Consider the following 20,073-nt stretch of genomic DNA (forward strand, 5'->3'; position numbering starts at 1 on the left):
TTAGTCTAAGATATTCTGTGTATACATGACCCATCTGATGTAAACCACGTGAGTATTTTTTTATCAATTACTATTTTGTATTAAAAGGTATTATTGCAAGTAAGTTGCCTAAAAAAAATCGGTCAGGGATATTTTTAATTACATTTTTAGTTATTAACTATGTATTTCAACTTACTTGTAACTAATAAAATATGCCAATGAAAAGTACACAGATTGAAAATTTTGCAAATTTTTAGCAGAAACAAACAAGTAACATCTTGAAACAAGTAGCGTATTTGGAGTACCTAGTAGCAGTTGGAACTTATATTAAAAATTAAATAAATAGGGTAGATAGATACTAGGTAATACATGAAAGAATTTACTTACTTTCCCATAAACGTTTTCTGTTTCGCCTTGTGCCATACTTTTATTTCCAGTGTGTTCTCTTCATATAGATACAAGTTGAATCTCTCTCGCCAAACTGGCCTCGCTTTGTGTACTTGTTTTGACTTGTGAGAATCGTTGCCTAGCCTGTAACAAGGAGATATTATGTTATTTAAAAAAATTACAATATAGTCTATAGCAAATTTTTAAGTAGGCTAAAATACTAACTCTGTAGCTAATAATAACAGCATAATATTATATTATCTCTATTTGTGGGCAAAAGTCATCTTAATTTTTCATTGCATTCATGCTTTTAATTAAACTTTCTTTATCCATAAGAAATTGGCTTTTAGTTTTTATTTTTGCAAATAAAACAAAATCAAACATACACTTAATATAAGATTTTTGTTGATATTAGCCAACATAAACAGTTGTAACTTGTAAGTAGACATAATAGTAGGCGTTTACTCTTAAAGGGGGCTTCACGAATTGAGCTTGTATTAGGAGCTTAGTAAAGCTTACGTTTGGCATGAATTTCAGGCGTAAAGCCGCTACGCCGGGTAGAGCCGACTTCGTAGCTCGTAATACGTCACGAGTTTCTTAACTATGGCATTACCTTGTATAGCATAAGTCTAATAAATAATATACAGGGTGTAACAAAAATAAGTGATAATACTTTAGGGTGTGTACGTGTTCCTTGTAGAGAGCTCACTGTGAAAGTAGCAGCGCTAAAAGACGAAATTTTTTTTCACTTTTGTATGCGGAAACTCGTGACGCTCGGGCCCTTGCCCATACAAAAGTGAAAAAAAAAATTCGTCTTTCAGTGCTGCTACTTTCACAGTGTACTCTCTACAATGAATACGTACACACCCTAAAGTATTATCAATTATTTTTGTTACACACTGTATATTACTAGCTGTCCCGGCAATGTTGTTTTGCCATAATAATTTTCGCCCATATTAATTTTTATTGAAGTGACTTAATAAGTATATGGCACCATGGCAACGTCCATCGCTATCCCGTCGCCGTAAGTCTCGAGTTACTATTATTTCAACAAAGTGCCCAGTAGCCGATTCTCAGACCTACTGAATATGCATATAAAATTTAGTAAAAATCAGTAAAGCCGTTTCGAAGGAGTACGGTAACAATAACATTGTGACACGAGAATTTTATATATAAGAAGAAGGTATTGCTTATAACAGCAATGTTTTGTGTCTTATGAATCGAAATGCCCTTAGTTAAATATTATAGTTACCAGCCGAATACTTCAATTTTCGACTCCATATTATACACAACTTTTTTGATGAGCGCCCGTGGCCTAATGGATAGACATTTGGTTAGCACTCGGGATAGGGTGCAGATTCAATCCCGGGTTGAGACGTGTACCATGTGTTGAGATCTCAAGTAGATACATAATACGAACGCACTACGCTCGTACGGTGAAAGAAAACATCGCGAGGAAACCCGCACATGGCTGGTCCCAGACGTATTGACCTGTTCTTTCCTCTGGACCATACGAATATTTCAATCTTGTCCCAGGCACTACATTATCTGTAGCGTGGTTATTTGCTCTGAAAATACCTACTGAATGAATCATCCACAAGTCACAACGGATGCAAAGGCCTCGTTTTTTATATATACAACTTTTTAAGACAGTTTTGTTGAATAAAACATAATTTTTATCACACTGTATACACCGTACCTTCTAGAATTTATCGGAAAATACCAAACTCATTAATAAAATGAACGATTATTAGTGATAAACGTTGTTTTTAATACGACACTGGTCGAAAGAAACCGGCTTATATTTCGTTAAACTTGAATAAAGAATAATTGAGAAAACAATCAAGCCTAATAGGCCTGTCGTGGAAAAGTTTAACACCCTTTGCTAATAGCCCAAGAGCCAGCGATAGCCAGACTGTCGTAATTTTATAAAAGCTGAAACTCTTAAACTAACTGCGGCCGAAACTCCATATTTGCTGGACATTGTTTGTGACATGTTCATAAACAGGTAAACTTTCACGGTCTTACTACAAAAGATTTAAATACCTGTTGAACAGTTGATTAGAAAAAAAATCAGTATAAAATGGTCTCAAAACAACGTGGGAGTTTTATACGTTTTTTTTTCTTTTTAATGGCCCCTATATGGGACCGCTTGTTCCCCCTTACATAATAAGGGACAATTATTTACATGCTTCGTTATATCTAAACAGTTTTTACGTTTTATTACGAACAGGTTTTTACAGGTTTTTATGTTAATGATTCTATTTTACATAATTACTTAATGTTTTCTACTAGATGTTGAATGTTTTTTACATTTATTTTCTTTATCTTCTGTTTCCATCACATATCTTTTAATCTTAATACTATAATATTCCATTTCTTTTCACATTTTAATTATTACAAGTCTTTTTAAACTGGTTGTTTTTACTGCTTACATGTCATAATATTTTAAAATTTTTTAATACATAATTTTGTTACAATTAATTTATACCTTTTTTCTTACTGCTTATTCTTAACATTGACACAATTAATATTACTATATTTATCTCAGACTTTTCCAATATACAACGCATAGCGCGGGGTATTCGGTGCGATTTGTGTATTGCTAAATTATTTATTTACTAAATAATTCCGTACAATTGAGTGGGTAGCATCACTTTGTTGCGTAAATTATGATCAATAGCAGTGGCATGGCATTTACATTTCTTTGTATAATAATATACTACTAATACACATAATTATTACGATAGTTTATTTTACTATACATATTGTCTATACATTTATAATATCATATACTTTTATATTATTAATTAATTGACATCCGTCATATTATATCTACATTAACTATTACTGTATATTCATATACTTAGTTATTATCTAATACAATATATTTCGTTTATATACGTAATGTTTTTTATTATACATAATGTTTATATTCTGAAATTACATAATATTTATTTTCTATCTATATATTTTCTATCATATTTACATATTTCTTTTATTATATATGTAATTGTATTTTATTATGAAATTAATTTAATTACTTCGTCCATATATGCTTTGTTATTGTTACTATAACCATATATATGACAAGTTTTTTTTTTTTTTTTATTATTATATACAAATCTATATTATTATATTATACATAATATTTAGTTCATACTACTTACATAATATTATTTAGTAAATTTATGACATGTCAATGCTACTGATCATCAGTGTCATATGCAACGGTTGCCCGTGCTATTGCGTCCCATCTCATTCGCACCGGACACTCCGCGCTGAACGCGTCGTGCTCGGTATCTTTACAGCCGTCCTTCTCACAATTAATACAATGTGGTTTTTCATTCAACTTGTCGCACTCAAACTTACGATGGTCCCCCCCCCGCATTGGCTACACTTCTCGGGTTCGGATTCGTTATTGCAATGTCGCCTTCCATGTCCGTACCCTAAACAGCGCGAGCACTGTATAAGGGGGGACTGGTCAGCGACACGCACCCGCTGCATGCCTATATAGACGTACCCGGCTTCTGTAAAGGTCCGCCACAGCTGAGGGGACAACGTACAGACCACATGTTCCGTCTCCTTGTCTCTTCCCCTTCGCCTATACTTTACTTGTATGTTGTATACGACGCCCGGAGGTGGCAGCGGTTGAAGGTGCTTATTTTGATTTCTAATGGCATAAAATATGTCGTCATCCGTTGTCGACTTAAGCACCCCATACAGCACCACCTGCGGGTTTTTGTTAGCTATATGTATAGCTACCTACATAATCTCTAGTTAGTACTGTCATATTAATATCAATAATACTATCTCAAATAACTTCTTCAGATATATCTCTTTAAAAATTGTAAAATTAATATATTAACGTAATAGTATTGTGTAGTAATAAAAGTATTACAAAATTGAATATAATAATTATTGTAAATGTTAATCCGTTTCAATGAGAATAATAATGTACTAGATTCAATAATTATTATCACAATGGATTACTACATTCATTGTGAATCATTGATACAAATGTGAGGATAAAATATTTTTTCATTCAATAACACTCATTATCATAAGTACAATTTGTAATATGTTAATTATATTTATAAATTTATTTCGCGTAATAACTACACATAAATAAAATATCTTACTTATCTTTAATCTGAAATGAAGCTAAATTAAATATTTTTTAACAAAATATATATTTAACCGACTTCTAAAAAAGGAGAAATATAATATAAAAAACTCCTTTCTATCTTTATTTTTACCAAGCGCTTAATCTACGTTTGCCAAAAAATTGTAAAAAAAAACTTTAAAAATATTACCCAGTTACTTACAAATTAAAAATTTTGGTTCTCGCACTGATAACATTGTAAGCGGTCAAGGCTGAACAGATTAATAGCCATAAGGGCCGGGACACAAAAACACGGCACGACGTCGTACGGCGTCGTACGGCGCCGTGTCGGACGCGCGTCGAAAAAAACCACGGCACGGCGCCGTACGGCGTCGTACGACGTCGTGCCATAGAAACTCGTCTTGAATTTCTAGGTACCGTAATTTTAGAACAAAAAACATACAGATACGTTCTCCTCTTTTGGAAGACAGTAAAACGTATTAAAATTATGTTTTTTGCTAGAAATACCAAACTGTAGTTTAGATATGATTATGAGCGATTTAACGTCCACCATTTTTAAATATTTCGTGTTTTTCGCTCCTCTTTGAGTTGTCTTTGAGCGATATTTTCTAATAAAATAGCACAAATAGGATAGATCGATTTAGATACGGACAAAATCTTGAAACTAACTTAGTATTATGTAGATTGTAGTGCATGACACGATCTCTAGTATTCAGAGTGTTAAAGGATCAAAATATCACATTGCAACGTTGCAAGTTTGAATTTAAATGAGCCATTCAAAGGAACAAGGAGATAATGTGAACTTAGTACCTTACCTTAGAAATCTAGGGACTGAAACAAGGAATGAGAGAATACTTACTTGAACTTGCAGTACAGTCCACTGCCGCTAGCAGGTCCGTCTGGCAGTTCTTTAGCTTCTATTAGCACTATGTTCACCACGGAGTTCCACGGCCTCTTCAAAACTTCAAACTTCGCATTTTTCAATAAATACTGCAAAAAAGAGATGACGTTAATACTCACAGAATGAATTCTGATCATGCGGCGAACGAAATTTGCGAACAGATTGACAGATCGACATGCATGATCCGCAGACGTGATTTTAAAAACCAATCAATTTAACTTTATGTTAATGAACACTCGATAAAAACATTAGACGTGGCCTATACAACATTTTTCCTTATAACATTAATAAAACAAAAATCCCGTACCTATACCCATTAAGTACCTAAAGGCAAGTTTTAAAAAATAAATAAGTTTGCTATGAAAGCCTAAAATTACCTTTGGACAATACACGTCCATTGCATAATATTTTAAAATTAAAATACTAATGTATTTCATTTAAAAAGTAAACACTTCACGCTTCGAATGTATTAACCGCTTGAAATTAAAAAAAAAACACATAAAAAAGATAACGCACACGATACTCGTATGTCCGACTCGTGTTGAAGATGTAACGACACTCATCGACATGATTCTGATTGGTTATTTCCTATTAGTAATCCTTGCTATTCAACTCATATGAGCAAACTGTGGTACTAGCATACTAAGTTAGTTTTATAATTTCTCTATGGTTTTAGTCATACATCTCAGGATTGTATCAACATTATATTTATCTTGCTGGTGACCGCGACTTCGTCTGAGTTATTGTTATTTCGTGTAGCCTTTAATAGCGAGGCGTAGAAAAGATGAACCAACATTAAAATATAACTTTTTTTTTAATTATTGAATTTGTTGAAACCTACTATAGTTTTTAATTTAAATTTTCCAATTTTGTAATGATTAAGTTAGTTCCCTGTTCGTATAAACTAAACTGGGTATATTCATTACTATGATAAACACCAATAAACAATAATTATGTACCTACTTGTGGAGCAAGTTTTGAAGGCCAGATAAGTATAAAAAATCGGCCAAGTGCGAGTCCGTAACGTTATAGAGCGAAAGTAGGGAAAAATTGTCTTTTTTTCTTTGTTATTAATTATTTAATTTTAATTTTATTATTAAATATTAAAATACACATAATCCATACTAATATTATAAATGCGAAAGTATCTCTGTCTGTCTGTCTGTCTGTCTGTCTTGCTTTCACGCCAAAACTACTGAACCGATTGCAATGAAATTTTGTATACAGTTATTCTAGAGTCTGAGAAAGGACATAGGCTACATTTTGATGTGGGAAAATATCTTATTTCCATGAAAATATCGATGCAAATGAATTCGCATTGCGCGTGGCCAGCGCTTATCCCGGGGGTCCTGGGTTCGAGTCTCGCAGGCGGAACAAAAAGTTTTCAATGTTCCTGGGTCTTGGATGTGTATTAAAATAAAATTTCAAAAATCTTAAACATATTTTATGTATAATATTATAAAAAATCCAGAAATATATCGATGCAATGAAAATTTTAGTTCTAATACGATTCAACAGATGGCGTTTTATTTTTTACTTTATTGTAACATAGAACTAATCATACTTATTAGTTAGTATGTTTTTGTTTATAGTTTTTAATACTTTAGAATATTATGTTTAATAATACATATAATCACTTGGTATAATAATAATCAATCTATCTTATCTTATAGAACTCCTACTGCATTTCTAATATATGTGACAAGTTGACAACAGAGGGCGCTCTAAAATAAAGGAGTTCGAGTGTACCGTGTTGGCCTATATTCCATCCAGAAAATATATCAATGCAATCAACATTTTAATTCTAATATATGAAAACAGATGGCGTTTTATTTTTTACTTTATTATTGTAACAGAACTAATCATACCTACTTTACTATATAATATTGTTTTTATTCATAACTAGCTGTTGCCCGCGACATCGTCTGCGTGGACTTTAGTTTATATCGCGCGGTGTCAACAAAATTTGTGTCAAATTTAAAAACTTTTTAAAACCCTGGTAAGTGGTACCCCTCTTAGGGCCGCGCTACACCGGAATGGCAGCGCTAAAAGTGCTCGCCTCGCATGGCAGCGCCATTCCGGTGTAGCGCGGCCCTTAATTAATCAAAATACCCAAAAACAGCTGTGCAGTGTGCACATAATCTATACTAATATTATAAATGCGAAAGTATCTCTGTCTGTCTGTCAGTCTCGCTTTCACGCCAAACGCCAAAAGTATCTCTGTCTGTCTGTCTGTCTGTCAGTCTCGCTTTCACGCCAAACGCCAAAACTTCCGAACCGATTGTAATGAAATTTTGTATACAGATAGTCTAAAGCCTGAGAAAGGACATAGGCTACTTTTTTACTGGAAAAAAGGGTTGTAAGGGGGTGAAAATGCGTAAATTTGTTCAAATTAAGTTAGTTCCAACAATTCATAATAGATGGCGCCGTGCGTCTTCTACATCGCGCTGACGCTTGCTCAAAAGTCTTTCTATAAGACGTGGTATCATCTTACATTTAAGTTTCGATTTTTTTCGATTGTTATATCTATTCTACGGTATTAAATAACTCAGTACTTTATCTGTGCAGTGACGTAACCTTAAATCTATCAATGATAAATAGTTTATGGGTAAAGTTGTGTAATTGGAGGGCTAAATAAGCTTTAAAATTTGGCATAAAATATAAAGTTTAATATAAAAAAATGAAATACTTATTGTGTGCAAACTGCACAGCTGTATTGATTTAAGAGGTACCAGGGTTTTTTTATAAAAGCTTTTGACACCAATTTTGTTGACATCGCGCGCTATAAACTGAAGTCCACGCGGACGAAGTCGCGGGCAACAGCTAGTATTATATACTTAATTGAAGATTTTGTTAAAAATTTCAAGTGCCATTATGGATTACGAGTCAAAAATACCATACGTAAGTATGGTATTTTTGACTCGTAATATCACGTAATCCTTAAATATTAACTTTATGTATTTTGTTTTTATTATTTATTCTCATAGCGGCACCAGAAATACACAATCTGTGAAAATTTCAAAAGTCTAACTATAGCGGTTCGTGAGATACAGCCTGGAGACAGACACAGACGGACGGACAGACAAAGACACGGACAGACATCGAAGTCTCAGTAATAGGATCCCGTTTTTACAATTTGGGTACGGAACCCTAAAAACAAAAATATTGATCGTGATTCGTGACACGGCCCGGATATAACTTTATACGGAACGAAGTTATACGGTCTATCTTTATTTTTTGGCTTTTGCTATATAATAGTATATAATAGTCCGGTAATCGGACGACTAAAATTTATGTTATTCATCCGTTTAGCGGATGACTAGACACCTTTGTTAGCTGTTGCTAGTCGTCCGCTAAACGGATGAACAAAGAGAATGTCATATACTACGTAACACGGATGAATAAAATATATATTTTTTAATTCATCCGGTAATCGGACGACTAGACAATTCATTATTTTTTACTTTATAGGTCAGTTATATCAACGACATGGCTGGAACAGAACAACCTAATACATAAAATTATATAAATTGACTGATTAAATTGTTCATTTAATTTATGAAAAGAATAATTTTTCATTATTTTTTAAAAATGTGGTCTTGTGCGAGTTTCTTACGTCGGTTCTTCTTGATGCTTTTGTTCCGTATGTGGCAAAATAAGCTGCCGGGTCAGTTCTAATAAAAATCTAAAATAAAAATAAACTTTTTTTTATTTAAAAGCATTACCTATCAAAATCTAATATAATAATGTTCTGATTAAAATAGAACACTGCACTGTAAAAAAATGTCTGTTATGGCTCCTCTTCAAGATGGGCCATCGTAGTTGGCCATCGCGATGGCCCAGCGTGGGGAGGACGTAGTGGCGCAGGATGGCTTATGGCGCCAGCGATGGTTGTGGGGTGGCGGCAGTGTCTCGCCTCTACAAGATGGGCCAGCGTAGTTGCCCATCACGATGGCCCAGCGTGGGGAGGACGTTGTGGCGTAGCGTAGGATGGCTTATGGCGCCAGCGATGGTTGTGGGATGGCGGCGGTGTCGGTTTTTCGGCCGCACATCAAAGGGGGTCCCTTTGATGTGCGGCCGAAAAACCGACACCGACATTGATATACAAAAAACCCAAGATACACATCACATATAAGTGTTACATAATATAATTATGACCATGACTGTTAAAAAATAATTATAGATTTAAGTTTTAAGTTTAATTGTAATATTTGAAAAAAAAATAACAGTTTATCTAATAAATATTTGTTTCGTTCATTTATACATATTTATATCATACGCAAAACATATACATATTTATTTATTTGACATAAACTCTTAAATGAAAGTTGTGAAACCTAAGTATCTTTGTATTGTGAATTGTGATTTGTGTTTAGAACCCAATTTAATTAACTCTTACAACCTAATTATTTCATTGAATTAAAAAATATATATATGAAAAATACGTCACCATGCCTTGTCCTACCGGCGAAGTTCGGTCATAAAATTTTATTGCTTTTTGTGGACTCCTTTGTAAAAAAACTGTTTATAGTTTGATTACAAGTACCTATTATAGTAAAGACGAGTATTTGGCGACAGTTTTGAGTCTTACTTTTGTTCGCAACTGTGTATCTTGGGTTTGTGTATCAATGCCCAGCGAGCGGTCGAGGAAGGTGAGTGAGGACGTCGTATGTCAATTTACGAATTTCATTCAAAATGACGAGTACGTCGTCTCATAATAATCTTATAAATAAAATTCTCGTGTCACAGTATTTGTGCACGAACTCCTCCAAAACAGCTCACAGAAATTTTGTATGTACATTCGTTAGAATCCTGAGAATGGGTTTCTATCTCATTTTTATATTACTAGCTATTTGACCGAGCTTTGCTCGGTATTCGATAAAACACGAATAAAATGACATTTTCTAAAAATGATTCCTAGCTAGATCGATTTATCGCCCCTGAAACCCCCTATATACCAAATTTCATGAAAATCGTTGGAGCCGACTCCGAGATTCCAATTATATATTTATATACAAGAATTGCTCGTTTAAAGATATAAGATTTCTATTGCCTATTAGAAATAATTTATGTGGTAAACCAACGTTTAGAAGTTACAAAATTGAAAATAGCTGTTGCCCGCGACTCCGTCTGCGACAGTATAGTATGTATAATAACAAACATAGATACACACACACATTGTGCAGTGTGCACATTAATGAAATGATGGTATGTGCTGTGCAGATATTGCCGCAGCGGCTAATGCTTCCACGTTCATCTTGAACGACGTTTAGATCACAAGTCACAACTGAACACGGCCATCATGTAGAGACGTTGCGACGATTGTATAGCTATAGCTAGGGAATGCAATACCGGGATACCGGGATCCCGACATACCGGGATCCCGCATGTATTTTGCGGGACTAATCCCGGTCGAAAATTTAGCCCGCGGGACTGGCGGGATTACAAAGAAGCGTGATTCATACGTGCTCTGCGCGCGGGGGTGCGTGAACTGGCTACAGGCAGTCCACTAAACAATAATTTACATTCAGTTCACCTATAATAATTCACTTTAAATGACAATGATTGTATCAACCAGCGTGGAGGCTGAGCCTCCACGCTGGTTGATACAATCATTGTCAGCTGCTGACTAGTGGCTACCTTGTGTCGAATGTCGTCTTGTGTCGTTGTGCCGTTTGGCAGACACATACCTTAACTTTTTTAACATAATTTTATAAGCTTGGGCTGTACCTAAATGTAACGTAATCTTTTAGCACAACTTTCTCTATATTTCAAAAAAATAAATATTTTTAATAATAGATGAAAATAAATAGGCGTGTTTTTTAGTTTTTTAACTATTATTATAACATAAAATGTTTAGTTTTTTTTATATCTAAGGTATGAAGTAGGTATTAATAAGCCCTTGTAAAAAAAAGTGACCGAGTTTATTTGAGTTTCTAAGAATAAAACGGTTTCTATCAATTAGTATCAGCGTTGCCAGATTTTTTTTGTGCCAAGTCGGGACTTTGAAACTTTTTGAGAAAAAAAAGCGGGGTTCTTCAGTCTAAAGCAGGACAATGTAAGAAAAAGTATAAAATCAAAAGTTTTATTTTTTATTTTTATCTTTTTATTTGCGTTAGAATAACGTTTACGTGACAAAAGATAGCTAAAGTAGCCAAAGAAAATCCACAACTCTACCTCCCGTACTTTTATCTTCATTACGCACCTTTCTTTCTCAGCACGCTGCACGTACCTACGTTCGGGCTTTTCCCGAAAAGCGGGACTGTGCCTGTCCCGCACGGGACATTTAATTTTGATGAAAAAATGGGGACGTCCCGCCAAAATCGGGACGTCTGGCAACGCTGATTAGTATAGTCTCTATAACGATTTATTTTAAAAGTTTAAGTCCAACCTGCGGGATCCCGCAAATACCGGGATCCAGCGGGATTTTTTATTTATTTATTTATTTATTAAACATTCTTACAACTATCATTACAGACTAATATCCAATTGTTGATTGATTGTGATGGTTCAATCCCACAAAAACCGGGAATGAAATTATCTTGCAGGATTTCATTCCCTAGCTATAGCCACTGCATGCGCCTTTTGATGGGCCAGCGCTGGGCCATCTTATAGAGGCGCCACACCGCCATTTGATGGGCCAGCGCTGGGCCATCTTGTAGAGGCGCCATTACTGAATTAATCCACAACATTACGTTGGCGTCCTAAACTGGAAATACACGCCCCCTGGGTTCCCTGTTCCATATATTTCAAAAAGTAAAGTTCAAATTTAAATAACGGTAGAACAACATCGACATCTTGTTATTACGCAGTAGATAATCTTTATTAGTTATTACTAGATATCAGATTATAATATGCACGATCAAAGTGCCGAAATATGCATGCAAATATATACGAAAAGTTGCCAAAATATGCAGTATCACTTAAAAAGTGCATTTGCATATGCAAATATGTAAATGCATATAATCCGATGTCTAGTTATTACTGATTATTATTATGGTGTAGGTTAATTTAGAGGTGAATATTTTTCTTGCCTTTTAAATCATGGATAGGCTCTTTATAATCTGGTATTATTAAAATCGCTATTGTCACAGAACAGGGGGGTGAGCCAAAACCTTTTCGTTTTCGCTTCGTTATAGAATCGCCGATGATAATGTATGGAATTGACATAAGCGTTCGTTAATACATAACCTATAACAGTATATATTAAGTCTATGCGTTAATATGACGTTGACGTTCGACTCGTATTATGTCAATTCCATACATTTTGATCGGCGATTCTATAATGAAGCGAAAACGAAAAAGTTTCGGCTAAAGGCTAAAGCCCCTGAAATGTGTAATTCCGTTACACATTTCAGGGGCTTTAGCTACACTCGATTTGTTATTATATTTTACTTATTTTACTACTAATATATTAATTACATTTTTAATAATTCATAATAATATTTTATTTATAAAAGGTATATGTTTAGTTGTAAAGAACAACTAACATTCGATTTGCCTTGGCCAAATTCTGTTCTGAAAAAAACAATAATTTGAAAAAGAATTGTACTAATTCATTTATTTTTATTTGAAAGAGTTCTGAGGTTTTCGGCTTGGATTTCGGGGAAAAAGAAAAACGACTCGAGGCCGTTGACAATGCTTAGATAAATTATTTTATTTAATAATGTACGCATAATAATATTTTGCTACATTAACTGTCTATTAGTTCATATTAATCTAGTAGAGAAAATTTAATTGGAGAAATCCCCGTCTTAGGGTAAGTTTTGTTAGCACACATTTAGTTAGTACTATTTTATAACAAAACTCTTGTATATATATTTCTAAATTGTATTTAACTTGTATTAATTAAGATTTAATTTTAATAACTTGTTTTGAATTGGAAAAATATAACATTTTTCTAATATATGGAATTAAATTACTTATAGGAATTTATGTAATTAAGTTTTTTTTATGTAAGAACTTATTATTTCCTGACGGTCTACCACGGCAATACCGCTACCGCTGTAGGTAGAGGGCGCTCTTCTCGGGCACCGTGGATAGGCCGCCAGACGCTTGCGGGGAAAGTGTACTGAGACGGAGTTAATATGGATTCCAGGGATCGCTGCTCCGCATTTGTTTGACTACGTCGGCCGTCGCACGCTCCTTCCTGGTCAACTTCAATTCAACGCTGCGGCTGTGAGGAAGCAGTACCTCCAGCGTCCCAGCTTCACACGAATATTCCAGGAGAGTAGCCCTACGGTCCATAAGTGACAGTCGAGTAGGCACTTTACCACGACCTTATAAATTTTGTGTCTCACCTACTGGGCATGTTTAATTTGTTGTTTTTTAAATATATTTAATTGTTATCTGGACACCGAATTTTAATAACCCTGTAACGGTAGGTGTTACAAATGTTTTCTCGAAACTGATTTATACACAGGTAGCGGATCTACGTTATGTTAAACCATAGAATTCTTTGGTTAAACTCCAATGAGAGAAAGCTAGGCTTCCTCTAAATGTCAAAAGTACCACAGGCTCTTTGTAGGTATGTCTATTGGACGTATTGGTTAACATAACCAGACCAAATCCACCATTTGCCTATAAATCTCTCTGATGGTACTTTCCGTAGCTAATATAGAGCTATAGATCGTGACTACGCATAAAACAGCGGGATTACCTTAGTGGGAGATTCTATCGTCCTCCCCCTATTGGGGAACAAACATGAGTTGGAAATACATCTATACTAATATTATAAAGTGGAAGAGTTTGTTTGTTTGAAAGCGCTAATCTCAGGAACTACTGGTCCGATTTGAAAAATTCTTTCGTTGTTAGATGGCTCATTTATCGAGGAAGGCTATAGACTATAAAATATTATCACTCTAAAACTAATGGAAGCGAAGAAACATAGGGAAATGTGGAAAAAACCGGGAAAATTATTTGAAGGCGCTTATCTCGCGTACTACAGGCTGAATTTTTAAGTTATTTGGCACAGATGTAGAGTAAGCCATGACGTGAAGGTACATAGGCTATTTTTTGCGGGAAAATGTACGGTTTCTGTAAAACTTCTCATTTAGGTGAGTGAGGCCGCGTGGGACATCTATTATATATATAGGCATCATGTAGGACTTTCTGAAAACATTTATTTTAAATTTATTCAGAAATAAAACAATTTTGATTTTGATTTTGATTTTGATTATAATATTATGTATGAGTAAAATGTGCAGCCGAAACATCTTTGAGTGAGTACAAGTACACTGAAAGTTGTGGAGAGGGAAAGCGCTCTACATCTTTTTCAATACCCACTATTAGGTAAAAAGATATTTTAAGCAATATATTATTTTCAATTCTATTCTATATCATTACTGTCGCGAACTCTTTTAGAACTTTTCAAGAGTAACAATTTTGTTAGACATGATTTTTGCAGAACTGTAACCAACCTTTTTTTTTATAATAGAATATCATAGACTGTAACCGTTTACGCAGCGCACGCAGCGTAAGCTCTCAATAGGAAAAATCCCGCGATTTTTAAACTTTCTTCATTGATGCTCCGTTCCTAATGGTCTTAGCGTGATAATATATATCCTATATATTATCCTTCCTCGATAAATATGGGCGAACTAACACTGATTTTTTTTCAAATTGGACCAGTAGTTCCTGACCCTGAGATTAGCGCGTTCAAACAAACAAACTTTTAATAATATTAGTATAGATACCCATCGTACCCAACTGACTTCTAAAAAGGTGTTATAAAGGTCCACCAATTACCTTTGTATCTTACCTTTTGAACTTTCTTCCCGTGGTCCCTGAGCAGGGTGAGGCCGGTGCCTATCCGCTCCATGAACTGATTGTTGACTGCCAGCGTGGTGGGTGCCATCGGGTCCATGACCAGACCATCCGGAATCGGAATTGACCTAAAAAAGGATAAAAAGGTTAGGTTCATAAAAAGTTGGAAACCCCTGACCGGTATGCTTAACCCATAAAATATTATACATTATTTTATTTGGTAGAAAGTTGCGAGACGCATGACGGATGTAGAGTATGCGATTAGTCCTAGGTAGCTTTAATTATAAGACTTTGTTTTCGACGGATCTAGGCTAAATCCCAACTAACACTCCAACTAATATGATAACATATTATTATACTTACTTTTGAAGAATTAATTTAGTTGTAGTTTTTTAAAGAACCCTACATAATACTGTTTTGTAAGATCAACGATCTTGAAAATAGCAATCTTGTTATAATTAGCCCGGAACGGAAAAAGACAATCCCATGTTTCTAAAATAACAGCAATGTTGGAATACAAAACATCTCTTAGAGAAGGTTTTGTTTTGTGGAGTTTTCCTTATGTTGTTTACAGCTAAATTACTTTATGTGGCGGCTATTTATATTCCGTTTAATGATTAGCATTATTAATTTGTTGTTAAATTTTTGGTCAATGGAATAACATTTAAAAAGCTAGGATCCTAGCTAGGATCCTAAATCGGAAAAAAATGTGGCTCCTGAATGACTAAATCAGTGTTGCCAGATGGTTTCAACCTTTTATCTGTAGTGGGAACTGCTAAATCTGTATTAAAGTCAATTTATATTATGTTATAAGATCTGGAATCCGTTCGTAGGTAATTTCTTAAGTCTGCTGGTTCCAAGTAGTTCAGAAAGTTCATAATTCATAATTTTACGTGGAGCAAAAATTCTTTCAACCATCTTTTTCGCCTTTAATTTATTTTTATTTTCATTGAGCTAACAGCTAAGCCTATGAGAAGACCAATTTTTTGTTGGTTTGATAGAACTGGAGCCATTAAGAAGACGTCTGACCAAAATGACATCTGATTTAGTCACTAAATTAGGACAAGTGGAATAAGAAGCGAACTAATTAGGATCCTATGTAGGATCCTAGCTAGGACTTCTAAATAGGACAAGTGGAATAAGCGCTTTATATAGCACTAAATATTCAAGGTCTGCTCTATGTGACGTTTTCAACATGCCAGATAAGGACAAGTAGATTTTGTGTAGTTGTTCGCTGTATTAATATTTTCATAACATAAGGGTGACAAAGACAAAACTAAAGTTTTGAAAAGAGCACTAATCAAAAGTTTAGAAATAAGTAAAATCCTAATGGCGTTGGTCATAAGGACTTCACATAAACCACCAATTTGGTTAGAAATTTTGTGCCTCATTATTTTGATACAATAGTAGACCAAAGTTCCGATTATATAGTAGCTAATCGTTGTACATTAGTGTGCCCTTAATTGGAACAGTTTCGTCTCCTCAACCTTTGCTCCTAACTAATTAATAATTCATGAATAAATTAACAAATAATGGTCTACTAAGTCCGGTCTTTGTTCGTTATTGTAATTATTATGAACCTACTTAATACTGTGACTTAGCGTTCATATAATATTTAAGTGTCGTTTATGTATTAATTTATACTGTCTGCAATAAAAAATAAGAAGCAACAATTTTAAATAATTATTCAAAAGAGATGATTTTTTTCTAAATGGAGTATGTGAAGGACTCAAAGGATTAATGTTTATATTCAGAAACAAAATTAAAAGACAAAATAAAAATATTATTTTATTTCAAAGTCTGAAAATATTCCTTTTGAGTTTTGATCGACAAAATTAAGTTATTAGATCATGGTTTATGCCTAAAAATAATACGTCCCTTCCTTATACGTGGGAGAGCCATGATTCGGCACGAATGAGCTGGCTCGACAGGAGAAATACCACGTTCTCACAGAAAACCGGCGTGAAACAGCGCTTGCGCTGTGCTTCGCCGAGTGAGTGTGTTTACCGAAGGCCCAATCCCCTACCCTATTCCCTTCCCTACCCTTCCCTATTCCCTTGCCTTCCTTACCCTCCTCTATTCCCTTCCCTTCCCTACCCTTCCCTATTACCCTATTCCCTCTTAAAAGGCCGGCAACGCACCTGCAGCTCTTGATGCTGCGAGTGTCTATGGGCGACGGAAGTTGCTTTCCATCAGGTGACCCGTTTGCTCGTTTGCCCCCTTATTTCATAAAAAAAAACGTCCGATTAATAAAAATCCGGTAATACCATCTCAATATAAATCATAATCGCGGCCAAAATAGCAATACTTAAGTATTATTTTGTTAAAGTATTAAAATATGTTTACAAAGTACATTAATTAGGTGTATTTTGTAAACTCATTGCCGTGTGAAGCGGCGTGGAAACTCCGAGGAAATTCGACGGACGTACAGACACTGTGTGTAGCGCAGTTGAAATATCAACTACTAGCTGTCCCGGTGAACTTCGTGTCTCTTTAAAACCTTCCCTGGACTTCTACGAATATTCTAAGACTAAAATCAGCCCAATCCGTTCAGCCGTTTTCGAGTTTTAGCGTGACTAACACAATTGAAAATCCATTTTTATATACATAGACTAGATGTTCCGCGCGGCTTTGCCCGCGTAATTTAGGAATATCACGGAAACCGTACATTTTTCCGCAAAAAATAGCCTATGTCTCTTCACGTGGTCTATTCTTCATGTGTGCCAAATATGAAATAGCAAAAAATTGCTCCAGTAGTTCTTAAGATAATAAGCAATTTCTTATAAATTTTCCCCGTTTTTATCACATTTTCCCCGGTTTCTTCGCTCCAATTATTTTTAGTTTAATATTATATAGCCTATAGCGTTCCTCAATAAATGGGCTATATAACACTGAAAGAATTTTCCAAATCGGACCAGTAGTTCCTGAGATTAGCGCGTTCAAACAAACAAACAAACTCTTTAGCTTTATAATATTAAGTATAGGTTAACGGTGAAACTCTGAGACTTATTTAATTACTAGCTAGTAGCTAAAAGCCAAGCTTTGTGAGGGCTCGCGTCGTCACACCTTGACTGATTGATGACAACACTACAAAATATAAAAGTTACTATGTCATAGGCTCGATAGTTTTTCCGTAAAGTGTATCACAAAATGTTATAGATCGCGGGATATATTAGGGCTCGCTTCGCTCGCCCTGATTACTTAATTTTAACTTAATTGTGAGATATTCATTAAATTAAAACTTAATTTATTATTAAAATATCCCTCTCGTGCATCCACATTACCTATAAGTATCTACTAGCGTCATTGCCAAGCGTCATTATTGTTGGTCAAAATTTCCATAGAAGCGAGCCCAAATCGCTCGGGTAATTTCCAAACCACTGAGTTTTAAGTGGGTTTTCCAAACACGTTAAAAAATTCCACCCCCTAATCTAATAGTAAAAGATTGCCTTTTTATCATGTTAGGGTGTGAATTGTGATCCTCACGGTGGAGAAATTATCGCGTTTTCAGACCTCATTCCTAACAAGGCAGTACGATCTAATTTACATATGAATGCGGGTTTATAATAATATACATAATATGGCTTGTCAGTCAAAGGCATGAGACGACGTTGATCGGAAACTATGTTTGTTAAAAATGTGAAGTTTTATGGCAGCTCTATACGATTTTAAGTATATGGGGCGATGGTGTAGCCACTTTTTTGCCTAATCCGACTATAATACTAATCTGTCTCATTCAAACGCGACGAATGATTGAAAATATTAAAAATAGCGTTTTACCATGTCAATGGAGCGAAGCGATAGTGTCTGTAGAATATAAATTTCAAGGATGATGCTGCTCTATTTATCATCTCTGTGGACATTCATATTCCGTCAACTCACGGGTGATTCATATTTTATACTGTGACAATATTGCACAATACCGTGGTCCGTGTGTTGTGACTTGTGGTACCGGTGCACAGCATTTGAAGTGTTGACTTTGCTCTTGTTTATTAAGGTGCAAATATAGTTGATCGATTTTTTTACACAATATGTAAAAAAATTTAATTTATTAGGTAGGTAAAATATTATACTTATAATATAAGTAATATTTGATTGATATGCAGGTTTGAATAAAAAATTAAAGTTGTTATAAACGTATCGAATGATACCGCTAAAGGTACAAGTTGGAAGCAAAGACTTCTAAGAATTCTTTGGTTTGACATGAAGCGGCAGCAGACGACGTGTCGTCGTGACACTACTGGTTTCTATGTATTTCTATGAATAAGTGTCGCTAGGTTCATGTCGCTAGCTGCGAAGGGTATTTCATAGAAATACAAAGAAATTAGAAACCAGTAGTGTCGCGTGTCGGTCGGTTCCAACTTGTACTTTAATAGTATACCAAAAAAGTTATGCGAAAGATAAGATTTAGGACAGCTTTTGACTCATTATAGGCATCAATGGCCATCCATACTAATATTAAAATTGTAAAAGTATGTCTGTCTTTTTGTTTGTTACCTTCACGATTATACCGCTAAACCTATTTTGCTGTTTGGTGGGATACTTTGGGACCTGGAAAAGGACATAATATAGTTTTTGTCCCGAAATAATGCCCGCGCGATAAACGAATTTTGGCGCAAAGGAGTTGCGGGCGTCATCTAGTCATTTCTAGGTCCATGAGCTAGCGCTTCAGTGTCGAAATACTATCAAGATTAATTTAGTGTTGAAGTAGGTACAATATTGCAATTTGTACTATCGAGTGCCCCATCTTTACTAGTTTTAAACTGTGAACCTCTGAGAAAATTTACAATGACATCCGGTGTTAGTAAGTGTTTAAACACGAGAGTTAAACCATTCCTACCTCATTTCCGCCGAAAAAAGAAAAAAAGTGGCAAATAAATGACGCAAAAGACTTATACAAACTCTTTTGAGGAAG

General features: G+C 34.8%; 1 protein-coding gene across 3 annotated transcripts in view; it reads right to left on the reverse strand.

Moving 5' to 3' along the window:
* Nucleotides 1–20,073, reverse strand: part of LOC121729902 (multiple C2 and transmembrane domain-containing protein-like) — a 50,316-nt gene that overhangs the window by 16,689 nt on the left and 13,554 nt on the right. For all 3 annotated transcript variants that reach the window (XM_042118598.1, XM_042118595.1, XM_042118597.1), the window contains exons 2-4: nt 15,154–15,286; nt 5,352–5,482; nt 367–510 (exon numbers count right to left, since the gene is read on the reverse strand). In XM_042118598.1, coding sequence (XP_041974532.1) covers nt 367–510; nt 5,352–5,482; nt 15,154–15,258 — 380 coding nt within the window. In that variant the 5' untranslated portion in view covers nt 15,259–15,286. The remainder of the gene's footprint in view (nt 1–366; nt 511–5,351; nt 5,483–15,153; nt 15,287–20,073) is intronic.

The sequence above is a fragment of the Aricia agestis genome, chromosome 8 (genome assembly GCF_905147365.1).
Source record: "Aricia agestis chromosome 8, ilAriAges1.1, whole genome shotgun sequence".
NCBI classification, from domain to species: domain Eukaryota; kingdom Metazoa; phylum Arthropoda; class Insecta; order Lepidoptera; family Lycaenidae; genus Aricia; species Aricia agestis.